This window comes from Schistocerca cancellata, chromosome 2, assembly GCF_023864275.1.
Source record: "Schistocerca cancellata isolate TAMUIC-IGC-003103 chromosome 2, iqSchCanc2.1, whole genome shotgun sequence".
Lineage (NCBI taxonomy): Eukaryota > Metazoa > Arthropoda > Insecta > Orthoptera > Acrididae > Schistocerca > Schistocerca cancellata.
This window is the reverse complement of record NC_064627.1, coordinates 739,734,003-739,750,059: the sequence shown is the minus strand read 5'-3', so window position 1 is coordinate 739,750,059 and position 16,057 is coordinate 739,734,003. Positions and strand designations below refer to the sequence as shown.

At 43.2% G+C, this 16,057-nt stretch overlaps 1 protein-coding gene and 2 non-coding genes across 4 annotated transcripts in view; 1 reads left to right on the top strand and 2 right to left on the bottom strand.

The window, feature by feature from the left end:
* LOC126162535 (multiple inositol polyphosphate phosphatase 1) overlaps positions 1-16,057 on the bottom strand; it is a 264,549-nt gene that overhangs the window by 111,459 nt on the left and 137,033 nt on the right. For both annotated transcript variants that reach the window (XM_049919108.1, XM_049919109.1), the window contains exon 2: positions 7,305-7,597. In XM_049919108.1, coding sequence (XP_049775065.1) covers positions 7,305-7,503 — 199 coding nt within the window. In that variant the 5' untranslated portion in view covers positions 7,504-7,597. The remainder of the gene's footprint in view (positions 1-7,304; positions 7,598-16,057) is intronic.
* LOC126163353 (U6 spliceosomal RNA) lies at positions 6,395-6,505 on the bottom strand. The gene has a single exon (XR_007535239.1). It is a non-coding gene; the product is annotated as a U6 spliceosomal RNA (small nuclear RNA).
* On the top strand, positions 6,968-7,041 carry Trnap-ugg (transfer RNA proline (anticodon UGG)). Its single transcript has one exon. It is a non-coding gene; the product is annotated as a tRNA-Pro (tRNA).

Sequence of the window (16,057 nt, the reverse complement as noted above, 5' to 3'; positions counted from 1 at the left end):
TATCCCGTATTCTCACATTATGACGGTTCACCTTTCCATTCAAATTGAACGTTGCCTCGTCACTAAACACTAAGCGTGGAAGAAAACTATCATCCTCCATCTTGCCAAGAACGAAATTGCAACTCCACACGTTGTTGTTTGTCAACTTCACGAAGAGCTCGCAGCAGATGAATTTTGTACGGTTTCATGTGTAAACGTCGATGCAACACACACCAGACGGACATCGGGGGGCATGTTGAACTGTCGAGATACACAGCGAACTAATTTCTGCGGACTCCTTGTGAAACTATGGCGGATGCGTTCGACGTCTGCGTCAGACACTCGGGGACGCCCCTGCGATTTGCCTTTACACAAACACCTTGTTTCACGGAATTGTCCATGCCATCGTCTGGTGCTCTGTGCTGCAGGAGGATCCATACTACACCTAGTTCGAAAGTCATGTTGAACGTTATTGCAGATCCGCAATGTGCAAAACGTACAACACAAAACGCTTTCTGTTGTTCCGTCACCATTTTTACTAGAACTGAAGCGGGCGCACGCTGCTGTTACCTAGCCGGAATCATGCAAAACTAGAGAGTTTTCCCTTTCCAACAGTACGTTGTTCATGCACATATTTCAAATAACATAATAGTTATGATTTTTTTGAAATCAGATGATTCTTTGTGATACACCCTGTATTTAAATGACTTAGTAGATAACATCGGAAGTTCAACGAAGCTGTTCTTCGATGATGCTGTTGTGTGCGACAGAATGATCCGTTATCGCGTGATTGCTGAACTAGCACTGTAAGCAGTCACGTTGTCTGGGAGTACGCCTACGGAGCAATTTCAAGTGAAATGACCACATAACACTTGTCGGAGAGTGACAGATGTCATGCTAAAATTGATGAGAAGAATCCGGATGAAGCGTAGTCCACCCACAAAGAAGACAGGTTACATGATCTTCGTTCGACTGATACTTCAGTGTTTTTCGCCAGCCTGGGAACCGTACCTGACAGGAGTGATAGATTAAATAGAGAAGATACAAAGAAGAGCAGCGCGTTTCATCACAGGCTCGTTTAGTAAGCACTAAAGCGTCACTAGAAAACTATGCAAGAGAGGATGTATACATCACGACGTGATTTACTGTTAAAATTCGGAAAGCGTCTGTTCTTGAATTAGTCAGTCCATATATTGATTGTTCCTATTAGGTTGCTGCATAAGTTCGTAGCGTTTTACTTTTGCCTGTTGGCATTCCAGTTGCTATGGATTTATTTATCGATTGTCATTTTTTATTTGTAGTTCACTGTTGCTGTCTGAACCTATATACCGGCATTTTGTCATTTGAAGATACTGAACGGAGCTGTGGACGCCAGAAAATGGAGAGCCAAGAGCAGAAATCGGAACATTTCCGACATATTCTTCAAGTGAGTGGAATAATGGGGTGATAACAGTGAGGCAGCCAAAAACACTTGCGCCGTGTGTGGACATAATGCCTTCGGACAAGCACGGCAAAAAATGTTTTTCTTGTTTTAAAGGAGATCATTTTGACATTAGCGACTTTCCACATTCAGGAATACTTTCAGGTTTTGATGAAGTCCTTTTAAACTCATTAGCCCGCAATGATCCAGGTTAGTGTACTCGAGAACTCACAAATGTGATAAACCGCGATCATTCTACCACCGTGGGATATTTGCATGCAATGGGGAAGGCTCAGAAATGGGGTCTATGAGTATTGCATATTCTAAGCCAAACTCAAAAAAAATCAGTCGGTGGCCACGTGTGCATCCTGTGCTGTATCGTTACTGGGGAAGAGAAATGATGTTTTTATCCTGACGTAAGGAGAAGAATGGTTGAGCCCAAACAAAGTAGCAACTCCCCGTACAAAAATCTGCGCGCATCTACAAAAGATAATGTTATGCATCTGGTGAACAGCGGCGGTGGGGTGTCAACGAGTTGCTGACATTTACTGTCGACAACTGAGACCTCTTGCAGACAGAGTTCAAGAACAATGACCAGAAAGACTGCGTGAAGTGATGCTACTCCACGATAACGCCCCCTGCATTCTGCTAGACAGACAAAAGGCACTACACGGCAGTTGAGTTGGCAAGCCTTCCGCACCTACCTTATTCACACGATCTTGCGTCCTCACATTTCCACATTTTCTGCTCTCTGTCGAACAGCCATCTTGATGAAGATGCCTCGACGAGTTCGCCTCAAAACCACGTGATTTCTACAGTCGCGGATCGAAAAGTTACCCCAGCGTTCTCAGACTGTTGTAAATAGTGAAGGAGACTATATTGTTGATGACTAGTCTCTGTTATGCATATCCGTTGTGCTTATTAAACTTACGGGAAAACGCTACGAACTTCTGCACCAACCTAATAGATATTCTTCGCGAACAGGCCATAGTACCCTTCGCCACTAGAGATGGGCAAAGTTGTTCATTCTTGGAAACTAGTTCACTGGTGATCGCTCTTTTTTGGGGACCGTTCATTTTTACTCGTTCACCATTCATTGTGCTTGGTATATGGTTCTTATGAAAAATTGAAAATTAGTAGCATAGGTGACTTAAGATGGAAAGCGCCAAGAGGGGCACTTGCCTCCCCCCCTGGAGTACAGAGTTTTTATTCATAACAGAATTCTCACACACTTGTAATTTTCGTGATACTGCATAACATCTCGTTTAGCCAACTGCAGCGTTATGTGGCTGATCGCTGTGAAATAATATAAGGTGGCGCACGAAAAACCGGCCCCGAGTACAGACTGCTCGCCAATTACGCACGATTTGTTGACCGCTACGAACAGAATAGATAAACATGTAATAATTAGGCAGTGAAGAAATAACAGATAAGCTAATGCAAACAACTTCGAAACAATAGAGGACGATTGGTAAGCGGCAATGAGCAGTCTAGTACTCGCGGCCGATTTTTCGTGTGCCACTCTGTGCCACTGAACTAATATGTTAGGAGTTATCGTACTCTCTTTACAAAATGCGACATCATACAGTTGATTACGAAGCGCGGGCTTCATTCGGTTGTAAGTCGGTCTGCCTTCCATAACAATGAACATACTCTGTTACCTTGGATAAAAAAAAAGACGGAAAATGGCCACATGTGTGTGCCGAGCCAACGTCTTTTGCAGGTGTAATAACAAAAAATCTTGCCTTTTTACAATTATTTCTTCTGCTGTTAAACGAAATAGTTAAATAAGCCGATACACCGATCTGTTACCTGAAAAGATGTATGTGTTACATACCTCGTAATTTTTATGTAATTTACGTAATAAAAAAATACATTTTAATTACCGGTCATCGACGCTGAATAGAATACGAAAAGAACCAGAAGTTCAGAGTTGAAAAAAGGTTTGAAACAGATCTAGAATGGTCGTGCGAAGCGAACGAAACGAACAACAACTCGATTACTTAACTATGAGCAGTCGGCGGTGGAACTGCGACGAGTGGCCACGCGAGGGACGAGTCCGGCCGAGCGAGGCACGGGTGTGTGTGTTGTCCTTAAGGTGCGTTTACACTGCCATTTGTATCGGCACATGTATGAGATACATGTATATGCGACTTTGCGACATATATCGCGACTTGTATGAGTTGACAAGTATCAACCTCATACATGTATGAGCGTGCGTTTACACTGGTTTATGTATCACTGTGCGATAGCTTTCGACGACGATTTGGAAGATTTCACATTTTTATGTGCTGGTACACTTGCTCTATTGGAAGATGATAGGAAGAAAAGGCGGAGGAAGCGTAGATGGTGGCAGAGAGAGTTTCTCGCGAATTAACGCTAAAGGATGGCGCATATTTTAGAAATTATGTTAGGATGAGTATGGAGGATTTCCGCGGTTTGTTATCACTTGTGACTCCTCTTGTGTCCAAAACCAACACAAACTTTCGGGAAGCGATTCCACCAGAGGATCAGTTGGCAGTAACACTCCGTTTTTTGGCCACTGGGGATTCCTCTTGAAACGAAGATTTCATTACAAAACATTTGCATTGTCGCGCGATTGCTAATGCCAACGTCTCACACATTATTGTCGGCATCCGTTGTCAACATTATCACGCGAGGCCGCCGGAATAATAGCAAAAAATTGATATACGTGCGAGATGCATGAAAAAATTATAGAATGTATTACATACTCTGATATATATAAAACTTTTACCTTCACTTCTTGGAATAAAACTTGCACAATGGCCTCGCAAACACGAAGAATGATGTTGCATGTGGCACTTTTTGATGTTCTATGCAGATACATTAACGTCAAAATAAGCGGCAGGCGACAAGACGACAGGAAATGATAGTACTGCGCATGCGCGAGTTCAAATGTCGCTCATACATGTCGCGTATATGGCCAAAAAGCGATATACAAAATGTATACGCGAGATGTATGAGCTCGAGGGTCCGCATACTAGTTCCGTGAATTTTTGTATGAGGTGATGTATCGCGACATGTCAAATTGACATGTCGCTCATACATGTCGCGATACATGTATCCCAGTGTAAACGTACCTTTAGCGTAAGTTAGTTTATGTTAGATTAAGTAGCGCGTAAGCTTAGGGACCGATGACCTCAGCAGTTTGGTCCCGCTAAGACCTTACTACAAATTTACAAACTTTCTGTCAATAGACCGTTCACAATGTTCAAACACAGTATACATGTTCCAGAATCCTGCTGCATATTGACGTTAATGATATGGGCCTGTAAATTAGTGGATTACTACAGTTGCCTATCGTGAATAATGGTGCGACCTGCGCAACTTTCCCGTCTTTGGGCACGGATCTTTCGTTGAGCGAACGGTTGTATGTGATGGTTTAGTAGGGAGCTATTGCATCAGCATGCTCTGAAAGGAGCCTAACTGGTATACGATCTGGGCTGGAAGACTTGCTTTTATTAAGCGATTTAAGATGTTTCACTTCTACGAGGATATGTACGTCTATGTTACTCGTGTTGGCAACTGTTCTTGATTCGAATTCTGGAATGTCAACTTCGTTTTCTTTGGTGATGGAATTTCGGAACGCTGTATTTAGTAACTCTGTTTTAGCAGCAATGTCATCGGTATTGATTCCTTCTAGCGCGCACTTACCTAGGCCTCCCTGCTCGACCATCACGGATTTCGAAGAAATGTTATGTGAATATTCGCACATGTCCCCACTGAACGTTGGTAAAGTTTAACATTCGTCGACGCAATGCCGGCCTAGAGCCAAACGATTGTTTGACTCCCTGTACGATCTTGAGCAGAGCTAGGGTCTTTGGCGACTTCGAGCTGTTATATCTCGGGCAATACTTTTTTGAAAGGAATGAAATTTGGCCATCTTGTACAAATATATGCGTTCTTCTAAGAATAAAGATGAAAAGAATTTTACGAGCCATATTCAGTCAGAAACATTTAGACAAAGTCGCCCTAAAAAATGGCCGCCCGAAAAAAACTCAAGTTTAGCTTATTATATCGCAGGGACGTGAAACTTGGCATGTAGTAACTTAACAACACAAGGGTCTCAAATATAAAGTTTAATTCATGTAACCATTTTCCAGTATGGAATAAACTAAGTGCAGAGTTGAAGATTTTGTAAAAATGTGAAAAATACGGTATTTTCGACCTGATTTTGCAGAAATGCTATGTTCTATAAAACTTTTCAAACTGGGTTCGTTAGAAAGAGCACGATCTTAACCGCCTGAAAAATGTTTTGACTATCCAAAGCTCTCTAACAATGCTAAATAATTTGAATGAAAGCTAAGCAAAAAAATGTAAACTTCGGATTCTTGAATCTTGGAGAGAAAACGCACCCTGAACATGAACTTAACACATAATAGCTCGGTAGCACAAGATTGTGGAGTACAAAGTTTCGTTCACCTACTATTTTCCAATGATTTCCATATTCGTCGAAAAGATGACGATTTTTGTGAAAAGGTAAAAATTTGGACACTTCTTTCACAAATACGGTTTTCTATTGAAACGTGAAAACCAGTCTCATCGAAAATAATGTGTTTCAAGCTGCCCTACGACAGAGGGTAACATTTTCAAAATGGGCTAAGAATGTTGCATAAATTGCTTCGACGTACGTCAAACTTTAGCAGTATTTATCGGGGATATGTGCGAATATTCACATAAAATCACCCCGAAATTTGTGATGAAATTACAATGAAATCCAGACCGTAAACTGCTTACAGGCGTTGATAAATATCAACGGGGACAGTTGAATATGTGTGCCCCGACCGGGACTCTAACCCGGGATCTCCTGCTTAGATGGCAGACGCTCTATCCGCCCTTTTTTTGTTGATCTCATTTTGTTCGTTAATGTTCGTTGTATTTGTTCGGGGCGGACGTCCCATGAAGCTTGTTTAAGTGCATCGTTGGTCCATTAACTCAGTTTTTTTATTACAGAGGGCAGCTTACCCTCTGACCGAACATGCTGAGCTACTATGCCGGCTTTTTGCGTGTCATCCTTGCGCAAGGGCTATACTAATCTTCTATGTATCGTTCCAATTTTAGTATATGTACCGCCGAAGCGAGTGCTAAGCCATCGAGGACACAGAGGATAGTGCGACTACAGGGTCTTATCTCTGGCACGCTCCCCGTGAGACCCACATTTCCAACTTGCTGTCCACACACTACATGTGTAGTGCCGCTGCCCACTATACTCATTACTCGCGGCAGTCAATCTACCGATTCCCGTAAGAGTTTGAGCAATGTGAGTGCATCCGCACTGAAGAAGATCATTGGCCGATAAGTCTATTATATATGAAACTGGTATCGGACATGCCCGAAAGAACGGACACCATTGGTGATTTTGCAGCTCTCGAAGAATGAAATTACGATGAAATCCAGACCATTAGCTGATTGGTAGATTGACTGCCGCGAGTACTGAGTATAGTGGGCAGAGGCACTAGAAATGTAGTGTGTGGACAGTAAGTTGGAAATGTGGGTCACACGGGGATCGTGCCAGAGATGAGTCCCTGCAGACGCACATCCTCTGTGTCCTCGATGGCTCAGTCGGATAGAGCGTCTGCCATGGAAGCAGGAGATCCCAGGTTCGAATCCTGGTGGGGGCATGTCCGAAATGCCATCTTCATATAGAAATCTGTGATGCTCGAGGAAGAAAATGTCTCGAAATCAGGCGATTTGAAATGGAATGATCCAGTAACCACAGTAGTTTAGTGGAGACGCATCACTTTCTACACTATCTGAGACGTTACGCCGCTACGCATAAAGTAAAATGCAGTCGTTCAAAGTGGCTTGATCAAAGTATTGGCCTAAACGCGAAAGGCCACGTAGCACAAACTGTTGCAGAGTATCGATGTGGATCGAGACTTACAGGGTATGGTGATCTGCTGCGGCGTGGGCCTTCCGTAGACGAACTCGTAGGCGGTCTTGGAGCCCAGCAGCAGGTAGGGCGTCGTGTTGTCGGCGTAGCAGGAGGAGCGCGCCGCCGCGCCGCCGCGGGCCAGCAGCCACAGCCACAGACACAGCGCGACCACTGCCGGCGGCGCCGACGTCCTCGTCATCGCAGCCATCTCGCTCGCCTTGCCGCGCTCGCTGCCTCTCTGCTTTATAGCCGGCCGCCCAGCCGCTATCTGCCGATAATGGTGGGCTCTCTGTGCCCGTTACCTGCAACCAGCGGGGACACACTCAGACAAGTCCACCGTCCGTGCCGGTCTAAATGACAAAACTACTTCACAAGGAGTAGTAAATATTTTAGGAGGTGGTAGTACAGGGTAATTAAAAAAAACACAAAAATATTCCAAGAAACATGTGTCCATTATTTATTACTTACAGAGATACAGATGTTATGTAGTGTGAATCACCTACAACCTGCACTACAAATATTGTGGAAATGCAAAGTGCTATTAATGTGCGGTTTTCACAAAATCGAATGGTAGTCAGGAGCTCGTCTTGTTAGCCCCTCAACATTGTAATAATACGGCTGCCCCCGTCAGAGGTTTGACTCCTCCCTCGGGCATGGGTGTGTGTGTTGTCCTTAGCGTAAATTAGTTTAAGTTAGATTAAGTAGTGTGTAAGCCTAGGGACCGATGAGCTCAGCAGTTTGGTCCCATACGAACTTACCACAAGCTTCCAAACTTAAAAAGTGTATTTTGTCCAAATATACACTTCTTAAATGGAAAAATGCCTATCGACAATAACAAACTAAAAGTAGTGTAACATCTCTTAGCAAAACACATATTATATGTGGTAAAAAAAAGGAGAAAAGAATAATTGAACTGGATGATTGTAATTGGCTGGACAACGATTGTGTAAACTTTATGTAATAAAGAGAACGCATTATGTGTCATGTTTTGTTCTTGTATAGAATTATGTACTGATATTTTTTAAAGATAATATCTGTGTCGGCGAGTACTGAAACAGCCACAGACGATACTTATTAAATATCAAACAAAGATGAGAATATGTGACAAGTATAAATAGTAGTGACTGAACATTAATTTCTCTGTCGTCTTCTTGGAGTTACGTGAGTAGGAAGAGCCTGTGACGTTATATTGTACGCTTGCGTAGCATTCTTTTGTCAAGTTGAGAGTCGTACGCCATTACGTACTCATTGTAAAGGTTTGTAATAATTTAATCTGTTTAAATGTTTTGAATAGAGTTACTTAGTGAAACCTTGCATTATGATTTATGATAAGCTTTCCTGGTATTTTATACCATCCTTTTAAGACGTTTTCAGCTATTTAAATATTATTCGTGGTGCAGAGCTGCGCTACGAACGAACGAGCCGCTGCCGCGGCGCATTCAAATTCCATTAAATGAAACCAATCATACCGCTAAGAAGCGGACAGGTAATAGAGAACTAAAATTATTTCTTTCAGCTTTCTGAATTGCAGGGCAGAGCAGAAACTTTTATGATTTGTTTTACAGGTGGACGGGGGCTGCTGATAATATATTATTAACAGTGCAAAAAGATAATTTACCTTCATAACATAAAAGAAATCTTGCTGTGCGTAGTTCTGGTCTGGCAAACATTATAGTAAAAACATCTTTTTCTATGATAATAGTCTCATGTTCTCGTGTTAGTCGTGGTACTTATTGGTGTTTTATTGTTAACAAAAATCCACTGCAAAATTTTGATGTTGAACAATCATTGCGTAATGTAACATCAGTATTGATAACGAAGTTATTTTCATTAACCTTTTCAATAACTGTAAAGTAAGGAAGATATGTTGAACTTTATGGCGAGTTACAGTAAGGAAAAACTGTTCCTTTAATAGAAAGCCAGATCTAGAATAATAAGAACATAATATATTTTGTTTTGTTGAAAGTTAATGATCCAAAGAAAGTCACAGCACAGCATCCCTAAAAAGTATTTCGGGGCTCTTTTCGTAGCAACATATTTTATCTCATATATTAGTTGTTACGCGTGCAATAACGAAGCAAGTAGAGCCAGCGAAAGTAGAGTAAATTAGATCGCCAGTAGTGTTTGTTGCAGAACTCTAGTGCGGGTCGTACTTTGAAAAGTTCCCACACTGACACTTGTACAATAACTGTAGCAGCACACACTAAAGAACAACACAAGTGCATACACTAGTTGTGTGGATTCTGATCAGTAACGAGACAACTGACCATCACAGGTTGTGTTCAAAATGACCACCGATAGCGGCAGTACACGCTTCCTGTCTGGTATGGAAAGACTGCTGCACATGTGCTACCATCCCAGCCGAGATAGCCAAGCAGGCTGCAGTAATACATCGTTCCATATCATCAGGTGTAGTTGGTATGCCCTTGTAGACAGCGTCCTTCAACTTTCCCAACAGACAAAAGGCTACAGTTGTCGCTCGTGGGGAGCAGGCCGGCCAAGTTACAGGTCCTCTGCGTTCAATTCAACGATTTGGAAACAATTCGTGAAGACATGCTATAGTACTTTATGCACTATTGGCTGGACAGCCATCATGTTGGTACCACAGGTTCCTCCTAGTCGGCAGAGGAACGTCCCCTAGCATCCGAGGAACATGGCCTGTTAGGAAGCTGCGATACTCGCGCGCATTCAGTGTTCCGGCTATGAAAAACGGGCCTATGAACTGATGGGCCACTACCCCACACCACACGTCTACACTCCTTGGACGCTGACGTTCCACCTGACGAAGCCAACGGGGATTGTCAACTGACCTATAGTGCTTATTTCGGCGGTTTACCTGGCCAAGCTTGGTAAATATGGCTTCAACACTAAACAAGTTTCATGATACATCTGCAGTATCCTGTCTCAATGCCCATATACAGAAGTTAACACGATTCTCATAATCGTTTCCATGCAGTCCGTAATGAAGAGACATGCGATAGGGATGGAACCTATGTCCATGGAAATTGCGTAGGACATTTCCTCATTCGACAGCACGGGACCTAACATGTAGATCAACTGCAACAGCAGCAAGAACATTAAATTCTGCCTCTTCTGTCATCACTTGTTTACTTCTGTTACGCTGTCTAGGTGTTACACTACGATTTTCACCACCTAGCTGGTTGAAAAAGGCTGATAAATAATTGCCGAGATGAAACTTCCTGGCAGATTAAAACTGTGTGCCGGACCGAGACTCGAACTCGGTACCTTTGGCTTTCGCGGGCAAGTGCTCTACCATCTGAGCCACCCAAGCACGACTCATGCCCCGTCTATTACTTCCGCCAGAACCTCGTCTCCTACCTTCCAATCTTGGTAAAGCACTTCCCCGCGAAAGGCAAAGGTCCCGAGTTCGAGTCTCGGTCCGGCACACAGTTATAATCTGTCAGGAAGTTTCATATCAGCGCACACTCCGCTGCAGAGCGAAAATCTCATTCTAATTGCCGAGATGGTTGACGCCTATTGGTGTATCCTGCCGCATACGCCGTATAAGAACGAAATTCTTTCTACTCTCTCCATCACCATCAACATGTCAGCTTTTCCTGCGATGGTAAATCCCATCGTCCACTTACCAACTTCTACTTAGAATTTCACACACTGACTGACTAGCTAGTCGCAGTGCACTCAGGGGACACAGAAGCACACTGTAAGCAAACGTAACAATATCGTAGCTAGCAGCTACGCAGGCTGACTGGAGAAAACAATTGTCGGTATGGAAACTTTTTAAAATGTCATAGCCGCGCGGAGTGGCCTCGCCGTTTGAGGCGCCACATCGCGGATTGCGCGGCCCCTCCCGCCGGAGGTTGGAGTCCTCCCTTGGGCATGGGTATATGTGTTGTTCTTAGTATAAGTTAGTTTAAGTAGTGTGTAAGTCTAGGGTCCTATGACCTCAGCAGTTTGGTCCCTTAGGAATTCGCACACAGACACAAAATGCGATAGCTCGTGAACGACTCGCACTAGAAACCTGCAACAAGCATCACTGACATTCTAATTTAGCCTAAATTTAGTTTGTTAATGTCAATAGGCATTGTTCCATTTAAAAGGTGTATGCTTGCACAAAAAATGCACTATCTAAGTATCATTACAATCTATTTATTGGTTAAAAATACGAGCCACTGACTAGCAATCCATTCTGTGAAAACCGCACATCAAAAAAATGGTTCATATGGCTCTGAGCACTATGGGACTTAACATCTGAGGTCATCAGTCCCCTAGAACTTAGAACTACTTAAACCTAACTAACCTAAGGGCATCACACACATCCATGCCCGAGGCAGGATTCGAACCTGCGACCGTAGCGGCCGCGCGGTTTCAGACTGAAGCGCTTAGAACCGCTCGGTCACTCCGGCCGGCCGCAGACGCAGCAAGAGAGGCGTTCTGCATCACGGTGTGGGGTACTATTAAAATTCCGAGAGCTTACATTCCTAGAAGAGCCAACCAGTGTATTATTTCCTTCTACGTATATCTCGCGAAAAGGCCATGAAGGTAAAATGAAACAGATTCGGGCTCATACGGAGACTTAACAGCAATCGTTCTTCCCGCGAACCATTCGCGACAGGAACAGGAAGGACGGTAGTGACAGCAGTACACAAGGTACCCTCCGACAAACGCCGTAAGATGGCCTGCGGAATACAGTTTTAGAACAGGTGTAGATGTAGACTAGAATTTGCAGTAGTCTCGTCTGGCCGGAAGAACTTATCCATTCTTGTAGCCAAACCTTTATCATTATTGCTGGAAACTCGTTTTAGATAAGGTATAGATAACGGGGCCTTGAGAGACGATACGATACGGTAACAGGGCCAGTCGGTTAACTGTCTATTATACTACACCACACATTCACAGAAAAGCGTTACTGAAAATATGTCTTCACACAAACATCTGCATCGGGACACCGTTGTGAATTGCCAGTGATACTGATTCTGTTACGGGGGAAAGTGGACCCGTCAGTAAACAGTATTAATGGGTTTACTCAGCTGTTTGAAATCAGCCACTGACAAAATTCCTATTGTCTATGTTCATCTCTTACTCGAAGTTATTGGGTCCGCTATAAATGATGAGAAGAGGGCGTATTTATGTTATATCCGCCATATTCTTGTATGTGAAACACCAATACGTGAACAAATTCTGCATATGTTCGTTGAAAGACTACGTTCTGTCAAATGAGTAATATCTTCTACTTGATCCACTGTCTGTTCATTTGCACGATCTCATTAAATGTGACTACTGTGCACTGCACCAGTCTCATGCTGATTAACTGAAAAGTTCTTCAATCTGGTGCTCTGCAGCTAGAAAATCGTCTACCGCATTCTCTGCAAGCGGCAGCAGGGTTTCCACAGCAAAACCCGTGTACAAATAATATACGGGTATATTCAGGACTCGTACGTATGTACGGCATGCTTAAATGGTTGAGCAGAATTCTGCAACAAATCCCTGTCTCAGTCACAGTCGAAAAATTCGACTATGTAAACTCAAGCACAAATTCATAACTTGAACATCAAAACAAAAATGACCATGGTTAAACAAATCCACAGTAAGGGAGTTTCAGAATGGAAAGAAACCTTATCTCTGTAACCAGCTGTATCTCTAAAACCAATAAAATTTTGACATATGTTATATGGAATGTTTTATTCGAATTAATCTATACTGCAATCTACTAAAATATTTACTATTCCTCTTTAAAATCTTGTGTTTACAGGATATTTAAAAAGCGTCACATATTCCTACAGGACGTATTATTGGTAAACCAGAAGAAGAGTTCCTGTAATGACATGTCCGAAAACCAATATCTGCTGAAATATAGGCCAATCTGTCCCCTCATTCCCTTCTGTCTGTCACATAGATGTAGACACCAGAGGCAGGACTGCGTGTTCTGGTTACCGCGCGTCCTGACACATCTTTCAGAGCTTCTTCGCAGTGATTCACGCATTCTTTCAAACATACCTGGCTAAGTTAGGATTGCGTCACATGCATTGGTCACACGCTCCTGTAACGCCTGCACATTGTCGATGGGTGAGCACACACCACTGTACAAGAGGTAGTCAGATGAAAACGAAGCATACTATAATCATTATGAGCACGGCTAGGACGTTGGTAACGCAGGTTGGAATGTGGACAGAAGTGCCCTCTATTGTGAATCAGGAAGAAACAGCACGAACGTTCACCACTGTGCCATAATTAAAGAGACAATCTGGTTTGGGAAGAATACTGTTAGTAGGGCAAGTTTGGTACTTGTATGGCTTTACGTTGGTATCACTGGGATGAGCCCTGATCAGCTGATGTGTCAACATTGTTTTATTTATAATCTCAAAAATACATTTCAAGGTGGCGGGTCCGATTGAAACGTCCACATTAATTGAACAACGTTCTGTTATTCGTTTTTCACTTGCCGAAGGTGAGAAAGCAGTGAATATATACTATAGAATGTCTAAAGTTTATGGTGAAGGTTGTACGAATCGTGAAATTTTTTAAAAGTAGGTAGATCAGTCCAAAAATGGTCGCGACTCAGTGACTGAATAAAATACTGTTCTGGCCGAACAGTTGCAGTTTCAACTCCCTCACTTGAAAGTCGAATTTATGACATTATTCGTGCCGACCGCCATGTGACTGTGGAAATGATAGTTGATAAGATTCAAGTTAGTACTGGTACAGTTCATAACATTGTCTGTAACAAGTTGAAGTAGCGCAAAACATGTGGAAGATGGGTCCCAAAGGAGTTGACGCAGCTACAAAAGGAAACAAGGTTGAGAGTGTGCACAGAACTAAAGGAACGCTATGAAAGAGAATATGAGCACTTCCTCAACAAAATTTTAACTTGAGATGAAACTTGGGTTCACTATTATGAGCCAGAATCAAAAAGACAAAGCATGGAATAGAAGCACACCAACTCACCTATCAAGAAAAAATTCAAAACCCAAGCATCAGTTGGAAAAGTCTTGTTGACGGTGTTTTGGGATGCTGAAGGTCGAATTTTTTGTGACTATCTCGAAGAGCAGCGTACAATGAACAGCCAGTACTACTCGGATTTGGTTTTAAACAAGGTGAAACCAGGCATGAGAGAGAGAGCGACGTCGAGGATCTCAAAGAAGAGGTCTGATTCTCCAGCGAGAGAACGTACGTCCTCATATTGCTCAACGAACCTGTGAAACCATCGACAAAATGGACTGGGAAGTACTGCCTCATCCCCCTCACAGTCCTGATTTAGCACCAAGTGATTTCCATTTGTTTGGTGCACTGAAGGAGGCATTACGTGGGAAGAGGTTCCAGAACAACGAAGACGTGAAAAAGTTTGTGGGAAATTGGTTCAAACATCAAGATAAAGAGTTCTTTGCAGCCGGAATAAAAAAGCTTGTATCCCGTTGAACAAGTTAATAAATTTCACGGGGATTATGTTGAAAAGTAGAAAAAGTATTGTTTTGTAAAAATAAACGCTTTTTTCTCCTGACCAATTTTTCTCTTTAATTACTAAATGGCCCTCGTATCTTTTCGAGGTATTCGACGCGATGTCAGCGAGCCATGCGTGTGTCCGACTTCAGTATTGCGGCCAGGAAAGAGGAATAGCGGGGCGTACTGCGGTTTTTTACTGTGGGAGTGAAATTCAAGCCCGAATGTCTGCTGTGTGTGTCGAACCCAGTATGTCACGGGTGCGTGTATGAGTGGTGTCTGTTCTCAAGGACGTGTCTGACACAACAGACACCACTCACATCTATAATTATATGGGTGCGACAGCTGTTTGATTAAAATGTTTCAATGCGGGTGTACAGCCAACGTTCGGACATGGACGTGGACATGTTTGTATGGGTGCAAGACAGCAAGGTCTTTAGCGCCCGCGCGAAAACATATTGAGACGATTGTCAGTAAAATGCACAAAACAGGAAGCTAAAACAGTATGTAAAACACAGGTAGCAAAAGTTGGAAAACTATGTGTGTACCCAGAACGACGGAACGAAGTATTGCGTCAATTGTAAAACGTTAACGAAGCAGGAAGAAAGTGGTATAAGAAGCTAAAACGATGTAGCATATGGACATGGCTGGCTGACCACAAGAATAAAAAAAAGGAGTAGTCAGCTACTCTGCAACACACTAAAAACTCCAACCTAAAACTTTAGGCCAGAATCCACACACGTCACGAAGCTTTAAAACCTTAGTCGCACTCGCCTCATCATCAGATAAAATAGATACATGGCGGACAGAGATGTGCACGCCATAAGCATCATAAAACGGGGGATCCTCTCGCCGTAGTACAAATCAATGTGTAAGAGGGCAGTGTCCAATTCTAAGACGCGTGAGGGTCCCATTGGCCGTTACCGCCACCCATTCCTCATCCCACAACTGCATGCACTTCCTATGTACTGCAGAAACGACAGCCTGCAAGGAAATACGACACTGTGCCACATCCTGTCCTCTGCAGGCCTCCTTCGTAGCCCGATTGGCCTGTTCATTTCCCCATATTCCAACATGACCTGGCGCCCAGCAGAGTGGCACCTGCTTATCCTGCAATTGGAGCAAGTGCAGTTTGTCATATATCAGCCGGACCAACTCCTCAGCTGCGTACAGGCTCTGTAACGACTGTAAGGCACTAAGGGAATCGGATAAAATGAGAAACTATTTGCCTCGAATAAGGCCCATCTGCTCCAGTGCCTTCAGGATCCTGGTGACATGGTTGGGGAACAGGATAGAGCAGCCAAGGAAATTCCCTTGCTTGGAAGTACCAGTGTACACTATTGTGA